Source organism: Miscanthus floridulus, chromosome 1, assembly GCF_019320115.1.
Source record: "Miscanthus floridulus cultivar M001 chromosome 1, ASM1932011v1, whole genome shotgun sequence".
Taxonomy (NCBI): domain Eukaryota; kingdom Viridiplantae; phylum Streptophyta; class Magnoliopsida; order Poales; family Poaceae; genus Miscanthus; species Miscanthus floridulus.
The window spans coordinates 141351559-141366933 of record NC_089580.1 but is presented as its reverse complement, the minus strand read 5'-3'; the positions used below and the strand labels follow the sequence as shown (position 1 = coordinate 141366933).

At 41.7% G+C, this 15375-nt stretch overlaps 1 protein-coding gene and 1 pseudogene across 5 annotated transcripts; one reads left to right on the top strand and one right to left on the bottom strand.

Annotated features, from left to right (window-relative positions):
- The window catches only part of LOC136464316 (wall-associated receptor kinase-like 6), a 59087-nt pseudogene extending 50468 nt beyond the window's left edge, over positions 1-8619 (top strand).
- Positions 8620-10138: 1519 nt separating this feature from the next.
- LOC136495782 (disease resistance protein Pik-2-like) lies at positions 10139-14336 on the bottom strand. 5 transcript variants are annotated; one of them, XM_066491628.1, is made up of 3 exons: positions 13892-14336; positions 12255-13292; positions 10139-12101 (listed from the first exon to the last, which is right to left on the bottom strand). In XM_066491628.1, the coding sequence occupies exons 2-3, from the start codon at positions 13151-13153 to the stop codon at positions 10358-10360; spliced, it is 2643 nt and encodes an 880-aa protein (XP_066347725.1). In that variant the 5' UTR covers positions 13154-13292; positions 13892-14336; the 3' UTR covers positions 10139-10357. The 5 variants fall into 5 exon arrangements, with proteins under 5 accessions (XP_066347725.1, XP_066347729.1, XP_066347716.1 ...); XM_066491632.1 differs by having other exon boundaries at positions 10139-11774; XM_066491619.1 differs by having other exon boundaries at positions 10139-13292; positions 13892-14072; positions 14160-14336.
- Positions 14337-15375: the final 1039 nt, after the last annotated feature.

Below are 15375 nucleotides of genomic sequence, written 5' to 3'. Positions count from 1 at the left end.
CTGCCACCCAGTGTTCGGTCAACAATAGAGAGGTCCAAAACCTCTCAAGTTGCGACCGGATGCGTCCGGTTACCCTTGATCGGACGCAGCCAGAGTCCATTCAGCACAAATAGCTCCTTCTTTAATTGACCGGACGTAGGGACACCTTCACACTGGACGCAGGATGATCACTATTTCAGCGTCCGGTCACTCCTCTACGCTTCTGTTCACCTCCTATGAACTGACTGGACACTAGAATCCAAAGTCCGGTGCAGCGTCCGGTCGCCATTTTCAGTGATTCTTCAATGTTCCTTCACGCTGCCTGTTCCCAATCAAGTCCCAACTTCAATAAAACCCAAATAAACACTAATTGGGACTGATGTGAGTGACCTCTCTCAAACCCTCAAATTTTTCAAAATATTTTGCCATAGGCTATAATTATTTTTAAGAAAATAGGCAATAAAGGGGTAACCGAAATGAAACGACAAAGCAACACACATGCATATGCAATGCAATACTTGAAAGTAATTCTAGTTGCTTGTTAAGTTTGATCCAAGGTTAAGCTTCTTCACACGCTTTTCGGCGGTAATCTTAACCATGTTAGACAAGCCCTAAACGCATTACCAAAAATTAAACATGTTGTATATTACAATGCAATGCAAAGGACAACACAAGCTCATTTTCTAGTGAAGTTACTAAAATCAAGCACATTGAGCTCATTCCTCAACCGACAAAATATTGCCTTATCTAGCGGTTTAGTGAAGATATCCGCCAATTGATCCTCGGTCCTTACACCTTCTAGTGATATATCATTTTTAGCAACATGATCTCTAAGAAAGTGATGGCGGATATCTATGTGCTTGGTGCGAGAATGTTGAACTGGAATATTAGCAAGCTTTACCATGCTCTCATTGTCACACAAAAGAGGTACTTTTTCTAGAACTACACCATAGTCTAGTAAAGTTTGCTTCATATAAAGAATTTGTGCACAACAAGCACCCGCGGCAATGTATTCCGCTTCGATGGTGGACAAAGCCACACTATTTTGCTTCTTGGAGGACCAAGACACTAGTGATCTATCAAGCAAATGACACCCTCCGGATGTGCTTTTCCTATCAATTTTGTAACCGGCATAATCCGAATCGGAATAGCCAACTAGTTGAAATCTAGCTCCTTTGGGATACCAAAGGCCAATGCTTGGTGTGTGCTTAAGATACCTAAGGATTCTTTTAACGGCAACCAAATGAGCTTCCTTAGGATTAGCTTGAAATCTAGCACACATACACACACTAAACATGATGTCGGGCCTAGATGCGGTCGAATATAACAAGCTACCAATCATAGAGCGGTAGAGAGTATGATCAACTGTTTTACCTCCCTCATCTAGGTCGAGATGTCCATTGGATGGCATTGGTGTCTTGATTGGCTTACATTCATCCATTTTGAACCTCTTGAGAAGATCATTGGTATACTTTTCTTGAGAGATGAAAATCCCTTCTCTTATTTGCTTGACTTGAAAACCAAGAAAGAATGTAAGCTCTCCAATCATTGACATCTTGAACTCCTTCGACATCAATTCACCAAACTCTTTGCAATAGTCTTCATTTGAAGATCCAAATATGATGTCATCAACATATACTTGGCAAATGAAGATCTCTTCATCAAGCTTCTTGGTGAATAGTGTGGTGTCGACCTTCCCAATGGTGAAGCCCTTCTTAATGAGGAAATTCCAAAGACGTTCATACCAAGCTCTTGGGGCTTGCTTAAGCCCATATAACGCTTTGGATATCCTATAAACATGATTAGGATATCTAGGGTCTTCAAACTCGGGAGGTTGATCAACATAGACTAGTTCATTTATTAAGCCATTTAAAATACACTTTTAACATCCATTTGGTATAATTTCATTTTATGATGCGATGTATATGCAAGGAGGATATGAATGGCTTCAAGTCTTGCAACCAGTGCAAAGGTCTCTCCAAAATCCAACCCTTCAACTTGAGAGAACCCCTTTACAACTAGTCTTACCTTGTTTCTCACTACAATGTCTTGATCATCTTGCTTGTTGCGGAACACCCACTTTGTACCAATGACTGTTGCACCTTGTGGTCGCTCTTCAAGAGTCCAAACTTTATTGCGAGTGAAGTTGTTCAACTCTTCATGCATGGCATTTATCCAATCGGAATCTTGAAGAGCTTCTTCTACATTTTAGGTTCAACACAAGAGACAAAAGAGTGATGTTCAATAAATGAAGCAAGTTTTTGAGAGCGAGTCATTACACCCTTTGAAGGACTCCCTATGATGAGATCTTGTGGGTGAGCTTGTAGTAGGAGTGAATTTCTTCTATTAAGCACTTGAGGGGGAGGTTGTGGAGCATCAACATCTTGAGCTTGTACCACCATTTGATCATGAGAGACATGAGTATCTTCATTTTCTACTCTTCCATCTTTATCACCGTCTTGTGGCACATTTTATGAAGAAGGTGGATCAATCACTTATACATTATCTTCATCATCTTTGGGCTTGATGTCTCCAACCGGAATGTTCTTCATAGCCTCCCTCAATGGTTCATCACCTACATCATCAAGATTCTCATGTGCTCCTTGGGAGCCGTTAGATTCATCAAATTCTACATCATATGTTTCTTCAACCAAGCCAGTGGCATAATTAAATACTCGATATGCTTTGGACTTTGATGAGTAACCAACAAGAAAGCCAATATCACAATATCTTTGAAACTTCCCTAGGTGTTGCCGCTTCTTGTAGATGTAGCATTTGCATCCAAACACCTGGAAGAAAGAGACATCTGGCTTCTTCCCATTGAGCAACTCATAAGGTGTCTTGTCAAGAAACTTTTGAAGGAATAGGCGGTTGGATACATAACATGCGGTGTTGATAGCTTCCGCCCATAGAGCTTCGGGTGTGTTGTACTCATCAAGCATTGTTCTTGCAAGTGTGATAAGTGTCCGGTTCTTTCTCTCTACTACATCATTTTATTGAGGAGTGTATGTTGCGGAGACCTCATGCTTGATTCCAACTTCATCACAATAAGCTTCAATATTTGTGTTGTCAAACTCTTTTCCATTATCACTCCTTATCTTCTTGAGCTTCACTTCAAAGTCATTTTGTGCTCTCTTGGCAAACTTCTTGAAACATGACGCAACTTCGGTCTTGTCATGAAGGAAGAACACCCATGTATATCTAGAGTAGTCATCAATAATCACAAGACAACAGAGATTTCCTCCTAAACTCTTGTAGGTTGTTGGTCTAAATAGGTCCATGTGAAGGAGCTCTAGCACTATTGTTGTTGACATGTAAACTTTTGTAGGATGAGTGTTTTCAACTTGCTTGCTGGCTTGACATGCACTACAAAGCTTGTTCTTCTCAAATTTCATATCCTTCAACCCTCTCACCAATTCATTCTTCATAAGCTTCTTGAGTGAGCTCATCCCAACATGAGCAAGTCTTCTATGTCATAGCCACCCAAGTGATGTTTTGGTGAATAGGCATGTCTTCAAGTTAGCATCTTCGGAGGTGAAATCCACTAGATATAGGTTGTTGTATCTAAATCCCTTGAATATGACTTGATCATTATCTTTCTTAGATACAACCACTTCCTTCTCGGTAAACAAGCATTGAAAGCCAAGATCACATAATTGACCAACGGATAGCAAGTTGAAACTCAATGAAGTGACATATAGCACATTTGAAATTGAATGATTATTTGATATTGCCACTTTGCCCAATCCTTGAACTTTTCCCTTTGAATTGTCACCAAATGTAATTCTTTCTTGGCTATCTACTTCTTCATCTAGTGAGGTGAACATACGAAGATCACCGGTCATATGTTGAGTGCAACCACTATCAATTACCCAATGACTTCTACCGGTCTTGTAGTTCACCTACACACAAGAGTCAAGCTTGTTTAGGTACCCAAACTTGTTGAGGGCTCTTGACTTTCTCAACAAGTGTTTTTGCAACCTAAATTTTCTTAGGCCTATTCTTATTGGGAGGTCCTATGAATATGACTTTTATTTTTCCACTAGAGTCCTTCCTAAGCATGTAATGAGTATTGAAAGCAAAGGGTCTAGCATGCTTGGGCAAGGGTTGTGGTAGTGCAGTTTGACACTCATGGGCAAAGTGACCTTCTTGTCCACACTCAAAACACCTTTTTGGCTTTGGCTTTGACTTGTGTTGTTGTTGGTGTTGTGCTTGAGCTTTCTTCTCTTGATGTGCCAAATACCCAATGCCACTTCTATCCATCTTCATTACAGTGTTCATGAGTAGCTCACTTTGGAGATATTGACCTCTTGTGAACTTGCTCAAGCCAGTCTTGAGATGTTCTTTCTCCAACTTGAGCTTCTTGTTCTCTTCTTTAAGTGCATCATGATTTTTCTCCATCTTGAATCTCTTGTTTTCTTCTTTGAGCTTCTCGTTCTCTTCTTTGAGCTCAACATGATTTTTCTCCATCTTGAGTCTTTTGTTCTCTTCTTTGAACATCTCATTCTCAAGAGCTATATCATAATCATGATCAAGGTTCTCTATCACAATAGTGTTGGTGGTTGATAGCTTTTCAAGATCTTTCTTGAGCTTGACATACTCATCATAGTTGTTGGTCTCAACCACTTTCTTGCCTTTACCATTAGATCCTTGTTCAATGCTCTCAACAATTAAGTCATCACATGATGTAGCTATATCAATCTTAACAACATGGTTAGTAGCATCATGTGGCTCATTGGATAATAGCTCATGAGAGACAACAAGATTATCATGATTAACCTTGAGATTTGTGTACTCTTCTTTTAGCATATTGTAGCTAGTGATGAGCTCATTATGTATCCCCTCAAGTTTATCATGTTTTTCTTTAAGCTCCTTTTTAGAGGATTTGAGCTCCTTGAATTTGGATGACATAGTTTTATTTTCTTCTCTAAGCTCAACACTAGCCTTTTCCACTATGTCAAATTTAGCTAAGAGAGAATCATTCTCAAGTTCTAGCTTTTCATTTTTAGCTCTTGTCTTTCTAATAATTTTAGTATATTGGTTAAGCAACTTGACAAGATCATCATAGGAAGGTGATTCAAATTCATCATCACTATCACTATCATCATTGCTAGCATGATCATCACCACTACTATCATCATCATTTTGTACATTCCGATCACCCTTGGCCATAAGGCATAGGTGTGTAGAGGATGACGGCGGTGGTGTCAGTGAAGATAGTGAAGAGACAATTACAATGGCGGCCACCTTCTCGTTCTCACTTTCATCATCGGATGAGCAACTTGATGAATCAATATCGGTGAGCCAATCACCAATGATGTATGTCTTGCCATTCTTCTTCTTCTTGTGGAAATCTTTCTTCTTGCCATCTTTCTTCTTATATGGCTTATTTTTCTTCTTCTCATCATCATCTTCATCACTTAAATCATCTTTTTTGCCCTTGTACTTCTTCTTGTATTTATCTTTCTTTGGCTTCGGGCATTGATGTGCTAGATGATCAAGTTCTCCATAATTATAGCAATCCATCTCCGAGATGGGCTTCCTTCTATTGCTAGTGAAGAATTTCTTCTTTTTGCCATCAAACTTGACGCCGTTCTTGTTGAGCTTCTTAAGCATCTTGGCGGTCTTTCTCACCATGAGAGCAAGACTTGCATCATCAATTTTATCATCACTTGAGCTCTCATGATCAACTCTTGCTTTTCCCTTCTTCTCTTAGCTAGCCTTAAATGCCAAAGTCTTTCTTCTTGGTAGAAGAAGAAGAGCCATCTTGTGGTGTGATGTGCATATACATCTCATGTGCATTGATCTTTCCCAAGATTAGAGTTGGTGTAGCGGTGGAAAGATCATCTTGATGAAGCACGGTCACAATATGCCATATTTGTCAATGGGGAGGACACTCAAGATCTTTTTTACAACATCGGATGATTGCATTTGTGTAAGTCCAAGCCCATTGACTGAGTACATCTTATTAGCACTTTCTTTAGGAAGCATCTCAAATGAATTAAGCTTTTTCATGATAAGCTAATAGCGTTCCTCACGCTCACTCTTTATTCCCTCATGGAGCGCATAAATATCCGACCATAGTGCATGGACGTCCTTGTGGTTCCGCACATAGTTAAACACATCTTTGCAAAGGCCTATAAAGATGGTGTTTCTAGCCTTTGCATTCTATTTCTTGTAATTAACTTCATCGCCTTGAAGGTTTGTGGGTTCCTTAGGTTTTGGGAATCCTTGTGAGGCGGCTCTAAGAATTCCAACATCTAAGGCTTCTAAATAAGCCTCCATGTGGATTTTCCAATAAGGAAAATTATCTTCCTCAAAGATAGGAGGAGGTCCATTCTCGTGAGACATCTTTCTCTAGGCGGTTAAGCCTAATTTAGTGAGCACGAGGCTCTGATACCAATTGAAAGGATCAAGATGCCCAAAAGGGGAGGTGAATTGGGCTAATTCTAAAATTCTTTGCAATAATTAAACCCTACACTTAGCCCACTTCATTCATTGTGCCTAGAATGTGTTTTTATTGTTCTACCACACAAAAGTTTTGCACCCTAGGTTCTAATCCTACTCCTGTAGATGAGTAGAGTAAGTATTTATACCCCCTCATTCAAAACATAACGTTTCGAGGCTGAGTCGTCACTCTGCGGGGTGATCGGATGCTCCAATCAGGATGACCGGACGCTCCGGTCAGTTATCCCCGCCACTATGTCAGAAAGAGCCGTTAAGTTTTCACCAGACTCTGACCTGCGTCCGGTCAGCACTGACCGAACGTGTTCGGTCACGAAAAAACGCTCTCTGGAACCTTACTGATGTTGACCGGACATTGGCACCCAGAGTCTGGTCACTTCACAGTTCAGCGTCCGGTCAGTTACCGGATTCTGACCAGCGTCCGGTCACTTTTCACTCAGCGTCCGGTCGCAACCAGACGGCTCCAGTTGATCAAATGAACTGACCGGACTCACCTTTCAGCGCCCGGTCACAACCAGACCAGCGTCCGGTCAGTCATTTGACCCTCCATTCACTTCCAACTCGAAATCATATGTGAATGAAGTTTGCTCCAATTGATCTTAGGGCTATTCCTGAGCTACCTAGTGCTAGATTTGGTAAGTATGCACCACACCTAACCCACTAGACTCACCTAGGTCAAGCTACTAGTCCATACCCCCCTTAATAGTACGGTCAAAGGAAAAACAAAGTCCTAAACTACTCTAGGTGTCTTTTCAACACTAAACGACACTTAGAACTAATCCATCATTAACCTTGTCGTCCATCCTTTGAAAACCGAAACGATTTTCATCGTAGGGGCATGACAACCATGATTGCCCAATCAATTGTCATTACCATGACCTAACTTAAATTGCCTCTGCAAAATACACGTTAGTCATAGTAATCTCGTATTGTCATTAATCACCGAAACCCAACTAGGGGCCTAGATGCTTTCAGGTATATCCCGCTGTTATAATCTATAAATATTATACTCTGATGTTGCATGAAAAGTGACGTAAGAAATGGCTAAATTGTTGTAAGTTTTATTCTCTCATTTGTGATCTTGATGGAAAAATGTGGATTTTCAGGTTCTCCCTTGGGGTGTGCTCGATGGAACCGCGTAATGTAGTGTCCTCCCTTAGGTACTTAGTGTCTAATAGAAGACAAGTACTCCTGGGTGACTGGGAGGCATTATATTAGGCAGTTCTGCCACATTTATCTGACCAACGGGTAGTCGCCATCAAAAGGTCTAAAATTGTGGAGCAGAGTGAGATCGACCAATTTATAAATGAGGTGGCCATCCTGTCACAGATAATTCATCGCAATGTGGTGAAACTTTTGGTTGTTGCCTTGAATCTGAGGTGCCGCTTCTCGTATATGAATTCATCTCTAATGGCACGCTTCATGATCTTCTTCATGGCAATCTGAGTGCCAAATGCTTGTTAACATGGGAGGACCATATCAGGATTGCTTTAGAGGCTGCTGGGGCACTTTCTTACCTCCATTCTTCTGCTGCTATGCCAATCTTTCATAGAGATGTGAAATCAACTAACATACTCTTGGATGATGCCTTCACTGCAAAGGTTTCAGACTTTGGTGCTTCCAGATCCATTTCCATTGATCAGACTCGTGTGGTTACAGCTGTGCAGGGGACATTTGGCTACCTAGATCCTGAGTATTACTATACAGACCAATTAACTGAAAAGAGTGATGTTTATAGTTTTGGCGTGATACTTGTTGAGCTCCTACAAGGAAGAAGCCAATTTTCCTCAACCACCTTGGTGAAAAGCAGAACTTGTGTCATTATTTCCTTGAAGTGCTTAGAGATAAAACTACTATGGATTTGGTGGATTGCCAAGTTCTAGAGGAAGCTAGCCAAAGTGATGTTGATGAGATTACCTTGGCTGCGGAGATGTGTTTAAGGCCTAAAGGAGAACAGAGACCTAAAATGAAAGAAGTGGAATTAAGATTGCAACTCCTAAGAGCTAAAATATCTAGAACATACAAAGAGGAGTCAAAAAGGGGCAGAGAAACCAAACAGTTATTATCTTCAGAGTATAAATCTACTCCCCTGACTATGAACAAGAGAGCTGAAAATGGCCTTGCTGTTATACCATGGAGCAAGAAATGATATATTCTACAGAGTTCCCTCGCTGACTGTGCATTATGTTGCTTTGTTGTACTTGTACCATGTAAACCACTGTAACACTATCACCTCATGTTCAATATACCAGACTGTAAGTCGATGTAGCTAGTGAATTTAGTGCAAGGTAGAATGAGTTTACCATATGAATTTCAAGTGTATTGATAAACTTTTCTGGATTTCTTTTGTAGGATTCGGGCCCCCAAGTCTTCACTGTTCATCTTGATTTACTAAGCTTCTATAACTTCTGTTGGGCCTTGTTTAGATTGAGGTTAGGAATCGGTATTTGGCACTGTAGCACTTTCGTTTGTATTTGACAATTATTGTCCAATCATGGCTTAACTAGGCTCAAAAGATTCGTCTCGTAATTTACAATCAAACTGTATAATTAGTTATTTTTTTATCTACATTTAATACTCCATGCATGTGTCCAAAGATTTGATGTGATGGAGAGAGAGTGAAAAAACTTGCAATCTAAACAAGGCCTTGGTTACTGAATCCAAGAGTGCCAACTTATAACTTCAGACATAATTCATCCTTTCGTCTAGGTTGGTAAAGTTTATTACCGGGTGACTGCTTCTACACATTGAACGTGGATAAAATTTGGTTCCACTCTCAGCAGTCAGCACATTCTGGCCAAGTGGTGCCGTGCATTTCTGACAATACGCCTCTGTCTTGACTTCCATTTATGGTAGCGCTCCTATGTAGGTGCTAGTTAGTTTATCTAGTAGCCCTCTTTTAATACAATTTCTGCTTGTACATATTCGTATTTTTGAGATTAAAGTTCGCATTTTTCCCCTGCATTGATGATTACTGAAACTCGTAAGCGATTTTACTGGTGAGATATAAATCTACTTATAACAGTTTCCTTTTTTATTAGTAGATAATCTCTTTTAGATGTGAATGGTTTGATGAAAACACTTGAACATTTTGCCAATAACATATTTGGGAGAAGCCGTGCTTTCCTGAGGAAACATTCTGGATTCATTTTGTATGCAACTTCTCCATCATTGTTGATGATGCTTGAAAATTACGCATGTTGCCTCATTGATGTCGTTGTGACCTTTGAAGCGCCTTCAGTTTTCTTCATAGTGGCACCTATAGATTGACGTTGTTCATGGTATTTATGGACCTGGCGGAAGGAAATGATGCTATAGAAACTGTTATCGGGAGTTTAGCAAGCTGCAGCCTGCAAATGAGTGCATCTGTTGTAGTCACCATCAATTTCGTCCCAGTTCAATATACAGGTTTGTGAGAGGTGTCTGGATATAGCGCTACCACTGCCATCAGCCTATCCTGAATTCCTGATGCTCTTACTGCATCAGTTGTAGTCACCATCTACACCACCCCAACTTGAAGATACAGAATCGTAGTGATGAGATGTCATATGATGAGGGATCGTCCAATAGGTATCCCCGTGCTGCCATATATTCGTGCCGAGCATGTTATGTTGCATACGATATTCAACATAAATAGCCCAAAAGATGAAGGTGGCCAAAACATCAACCAAAGATATTTTATCTATCACTGAAGTCTTCAATGATTAATCAACAGCTGAATTAATACAAGGTACTACATCAATAAAACTTAAAAACAATGATAAATGTATCCCCAGTTCTAAAGGATCCCTGTTCCGAAGATCGAAAGGAACATGAAAAATCAGTGTGACATGTGAGTCCAACGCTAAGAGACACCACATGCTAGAACAAATTCTCAGGACAAGCATTATCATTGATAGATACACACGTGGCTTCAAACCTTCTTAAAAATTACTGTAGGATGGTGAGGAAGATGGCTTGCTTCAGCTCTGAACTCTTGCAACAGAGCTTCCATAGGTTCAGTAGATTTACCTCTTATTTCAACTGTTTGAAGACTTTGGAGATACCGCACCCCTTTAACACTCTTCAGCGTACTACTACGGTATGCCACCACCAGCACAAGTTTGTGGAGCTTCTGCATAGATCCTTCCTCCAAAGTCATTTCAAGAGGACCATCCCAACCTTGAATTGCAAGTAGTTGAAGATTGGGAAACCCAGAGCATCGTACAACAAAGTGCTTTGTAGCAAATGCAAACCACAGCCTCAGAGAGAACAGTCTCGGGAGCTTCTGGAGAACTTGGATGTCATCATCCTTCAATTGGGTGCCACCAAGAGTTAACTTGACAAGGTTATCCAGCGACGCAACCCAACTCGGTAACGCTTCTAGTTTTTCATAGAGTAGGAGGCTTTGTAGGAGCAGCGGTGGGGAGGATGCGAAATCAAGTGGCAAACAAAAGGTCCTCCCATCTGTTTCAATTGACAGGGACACGAGGGACCTGCTCAGCTTCTCAATGACTGCAAGTAGAGACTCCCAGTTCTCCTTGTTCAGACCATTGCGTGACCGTATCCGAAGCTTCTTTAGTTGCACCAAACATCCAATCTCCTGTATCCTCCAAGATGTGTCATCTGAGATCTCTATCAACCCCAAGGACTGTATGCTTTTCATTTTTCCAAAGCCGAACGGCAAGTAGGTATACCCTGAACGAAAATGTACCAAGTGCTTAAGCTCAGTGAGACTACCAGGCAACTCATCCACACATGTCCCCCTTAAATCCAGAGTTTTCAAGCTCTTCAGATTCCGTATATTTCTTGGAAGCCTATTTATGTTGTGCCCGTTTCTTAAACTCAAGAACTTAAGTTGGAACAATGCACAGATCTGTTTAAGGTGATGATTCCTTAGAAATTCACAGTTTTCCAGATCCACCACTCTAAGAAATCTCGCCTTGTTGAAACAGACAACTCCTGGCATATCTCCAAAGGAGCTTAGCGATCGAACATGTGACAATTCCAAGCTAGTTGATAGATTGTACGACCCACTGCCATGTAAGGAAACCCGTCGAACTTTATCATGGGAAGTCCTTACATATTGATCCCCCATAAGTGATACAAAGTTCTGCTCAACTGACAGCCCGACGATGACCTCCAACATTACGTCATGAATCCTACAAGTTTTAACTTTTCCACTATCACTTATATCAATAGGTTGGATGATGCTCCTATTGATAAATTCTGCAAAGTAGCTCTCAGCAACCTGCTCTGCAGATAGCCCCCGCTTCTCAGACACAAAGCCTTCCGCCACCCATCGCTGGATAACATTTTTCCTTCTAATCTTGTAGTCCTCTGGAAAGATACTGAAATACAAGAAGCAAGTCTTCAAATGGTAAGGCAAATCACTATAACTCAATAGTAGTACATGCTTTACTTTCTCCATGGTTGAGGCATTATCCAACTCAGAGCCAAGAGAGTTATGTAAGGTCTGCCATTCCACCAAACTCTTGACTGCCCTACTAGCCAAAATCCCTGTTATACTATTGATGGCCAGAGGCATACCACCACATTTCTTCAAAATGTCTTCTGAAACTTTCTGCAAGTTTTGAGGGCAGACATCTACTTGACCAAATAATCTCCTGAAGAACAGTTCTTTCGCTTCTATCTGATTTAAGGGTTCAATTTCATAACTACAGTCATGTTTGAGATGAGAACAATAATTAGCCACACTTCTTATCCTTGTAGTAACAATTATTACACTACCGAAATGATTCCTTGGTAAAAAGAACTTAAAATTGTCCCAAGCTGAATCAGACCAAATATCATCAAAAACAATGAGGTACCTTTTGTCATCCAAATACGAACGCAGTTTGTCACCCAGTCTTTTCACATCCCACACCTCAAAACCTTCGAGTGGCTCATCCTGAATATCTAGTATGTCTGAGTTGACATGTTGATTAGAACCATGTGGAATGAGCTGCCCAAGGATGTCTCTCAATATTGCCTTTAGATCAAATTTCTGGGAGACCGTAACAAAAGCTTGACATTGGAACTGACCACTCTTTGACTGTGGACTATCACATATTGCCTTGGCTATAGTAGTCTTGCCTAACCCTCCAAAGCCAAAAATAGAAATTACCCTTAACTGTTTTCCATAGTCTTCCATTATATATTTGAGGAGCCTGTTCCTCCGTTTATCGACTCCCACGAGAAGACCTTCCTGTATGAAACCAATTGCTTGCCTAGGATCAAGGGCTAAACAGTTTGAGGTTGAAATGGCAGAGCCTTGCAAGCCAGAGGCAGCAACAATAGCATTAGCACCACTGTACCTTGCATACCTGTCACTAACATCTTGAGCACGATTCTTAAGCTCTTGCACTTGCATGACAATTCGATGGCGGGCATTCAGAGCGGACAAAATATGCTTCATTCTACGTAAGAACCCCATAATGCCATCTCCACGGGAGCCACCAAAGTGGTGTTGAAACTCATCAATGCAATCCTCAGCATCATAGGCCATCTCTCTGACTTGCTTCATCCATATCTTAACTTGGACGTCATGGCTGTTAGCAGTCGCAAGGTTCTGGAGGAAGGCGTTCATGCTCTCGAGCTCATCCTTGATATATTGCAGCTCACCTCGGACCCCACCAACAAGTTGGTTTTGTTGAGCAAGAACAGAGCCCAGCTTTCCCAGCAATGTCTTCACAGCACCCTCTGCTGCAGTAACAACAATAGCCTCCATTCACAAGGTTGCACGAGTGAAGCTCTGAGTCTGAAGCAGATACTTTGTTCCTCGGAAGCAAATCCACTTGTCAGTCAGGTCAGTGAGCTTTGCTTTCCCTTTAACATCCTTTGGTCTTTCATGCTTGTGGCAGAACAACCTGCATCGAATTGATTTCACAGAAATGGCACCAGATTACCAAATTGAACCATATCAATCGTCCTGCGTGATTTTGTTATCATAAAACCAACCAAATTAGATCATTCAAGGTGATTAGGATCGCATCGATAGCCATGAATAATCTGTCGAAGAGCAGTTGCTCGTGCCTGTACTTACCAGCTAAAGGGTAACCGGTTTTCGGTTTGGCCTTAGTGCTGTTTCTGTATCGTGTGGCTGTACACATTCACTTGCTGAATGTTGGAGGCCGGATGTTTTTTCCTTAATCTAAAAACAGGTAACTAACGACATTGTTGGGAGCAGAACCATTTATGTACATCTAGTGTGAAGGTACTGTACTGAAGAATGAGCTTGGGAGCAGTCGAGCAGAACCATTTATGTACATCTAGTGTGAAGGTTCATCAGAAGGGTAGCAGTTAATTAATTGGTGGTTGATCGAATCTAATAAATTCACTGATCATGCAACAATGAGTTCGTGAGTCTGAATATCTCAAAAAAAAATGATGATTCACCAATGAAAAATTAAAAAAAATGCAGAAGTAATTAACAGGTCGATTTGGATGGTAAAGAGGTCTATCTCACCAAGAAAAAGACGATGGGGGCGGGATGGCGCCATGCATGTCCGGACCGGTGGCGGCGCTAAGACGGCGGTGGTTGCCCAGACCAAGCTAGATTCAGATCTAGCGACGGCATCTTCGAGTTAAAGTGGGGTTTGTTGTTGAGAGATGAAGCAATAGTCGGGAACTCGGAAGAGATGAAAAGGCTACAAACAAAATGGGAAGAAGCACATCAATTAATAATCCGCCTCGAAACTGCAGCTCAAGTCAACTGAGGATTGAGGAAGAAGCACATCAACTGGGAAGATAGTAGTACTCCTAGATGGAGAGAGAGAACCCTTCCCAAAGTCGATTTTTGCCGCGCGAGATTATAAAAAAAACAAAAAGATCTCCAAGGACGCCAAGGAGACGACGCGACACCAGGAGAGCGGCTAGGCAGCCCAAGCCCAACACGAAGTACTTCGGCTCAAATTGCGGTCCCAACTGACTCGGTCCATTAATGTTGGTCGCTGTGTGTGCTATTGCTATTTGCCGTTGGCCTTGGCTTGGGGGAGGGACACGGGTAAGAGAAGAGAAACCAGCTATGTCCGGCGGGGTGCTTTCCGTTAGATCGGCATACCGGATGTTGGTCAACAATCGGGATAATAGAACAAGTTGAATCGATCATAATCCATGCAGGCTTGATGTAAGGACGGATCAAAAAGATTAGACGAATTTGTGAAAGGTTAAAGTCCCGTCCAAAGTCCGCGTCTTCTTTTGACGACTTGCAAGGCACCCATTACCTACGGGAGATGTAACAGCAAAGGAACATGGCACAAACCAGTAGATGTTCTTTCTGTGGTCGCCAAGATTCATGGCGTCACTCCTTGTGGAGTGCAGCATGGCCAAGTTGGACGTTACAAGGCGAAGAGATCTTGGAGTTTATTAGTCAGGCCAGCATAGTGATGCTCGTGGTTGGCTTCAAGAGGCAGTCGCAGCTCTCCAGCATAAGGATCTTGTGCGGCCGATAGTCACGATGTGGTTGGTTTGGTATGCGAGACGACAAGCTATACATGAAAATATTTTCCAGAGTCCGTTATCGACTCACAATTTTGTGGAGTGCTTCATTGCAGACTTGGAATTGGCTACGCCAAATGTGCAGAAGAAGATAGGAGTGCCAGCCTAGAACAACCCTCGCTGGATCCCGTCCCCTCAGGGAGTGATGAAGATAAATGTGGATGTTGCACTATCTAAGAATTCTTGCATTGCGATGGTGGTAGCGATTGCAAGGGATGAGGCGGACACTTTTTTGGGAGTGTCTGCAATTGTGATGGAAGGAGTTTAAGATCCGGCGACGACGGAATTGTTGGCCTACAGAGAAGGTCTAGCTCTCGCGAGTGACCTCATGCTTCGGAAGGTCAGGATTGCTACCGACTACGTGAACATAGTGAAGAATATGCGTGGCCCGAGGATGAGTCCCTATGGCCACATCATCAGGGAGATTAAGGTAGGTATGGCTTCACATCGGTG

Coding starts and splice junctions, on each gene's coding strand:
- LOC136495782 (XM_066491614.1), bottom strand. CDS start 13,153: ATGGAGGCTATTGTTGTTACTGCAGCAGAGGGTGCTGTGAAGACATTG.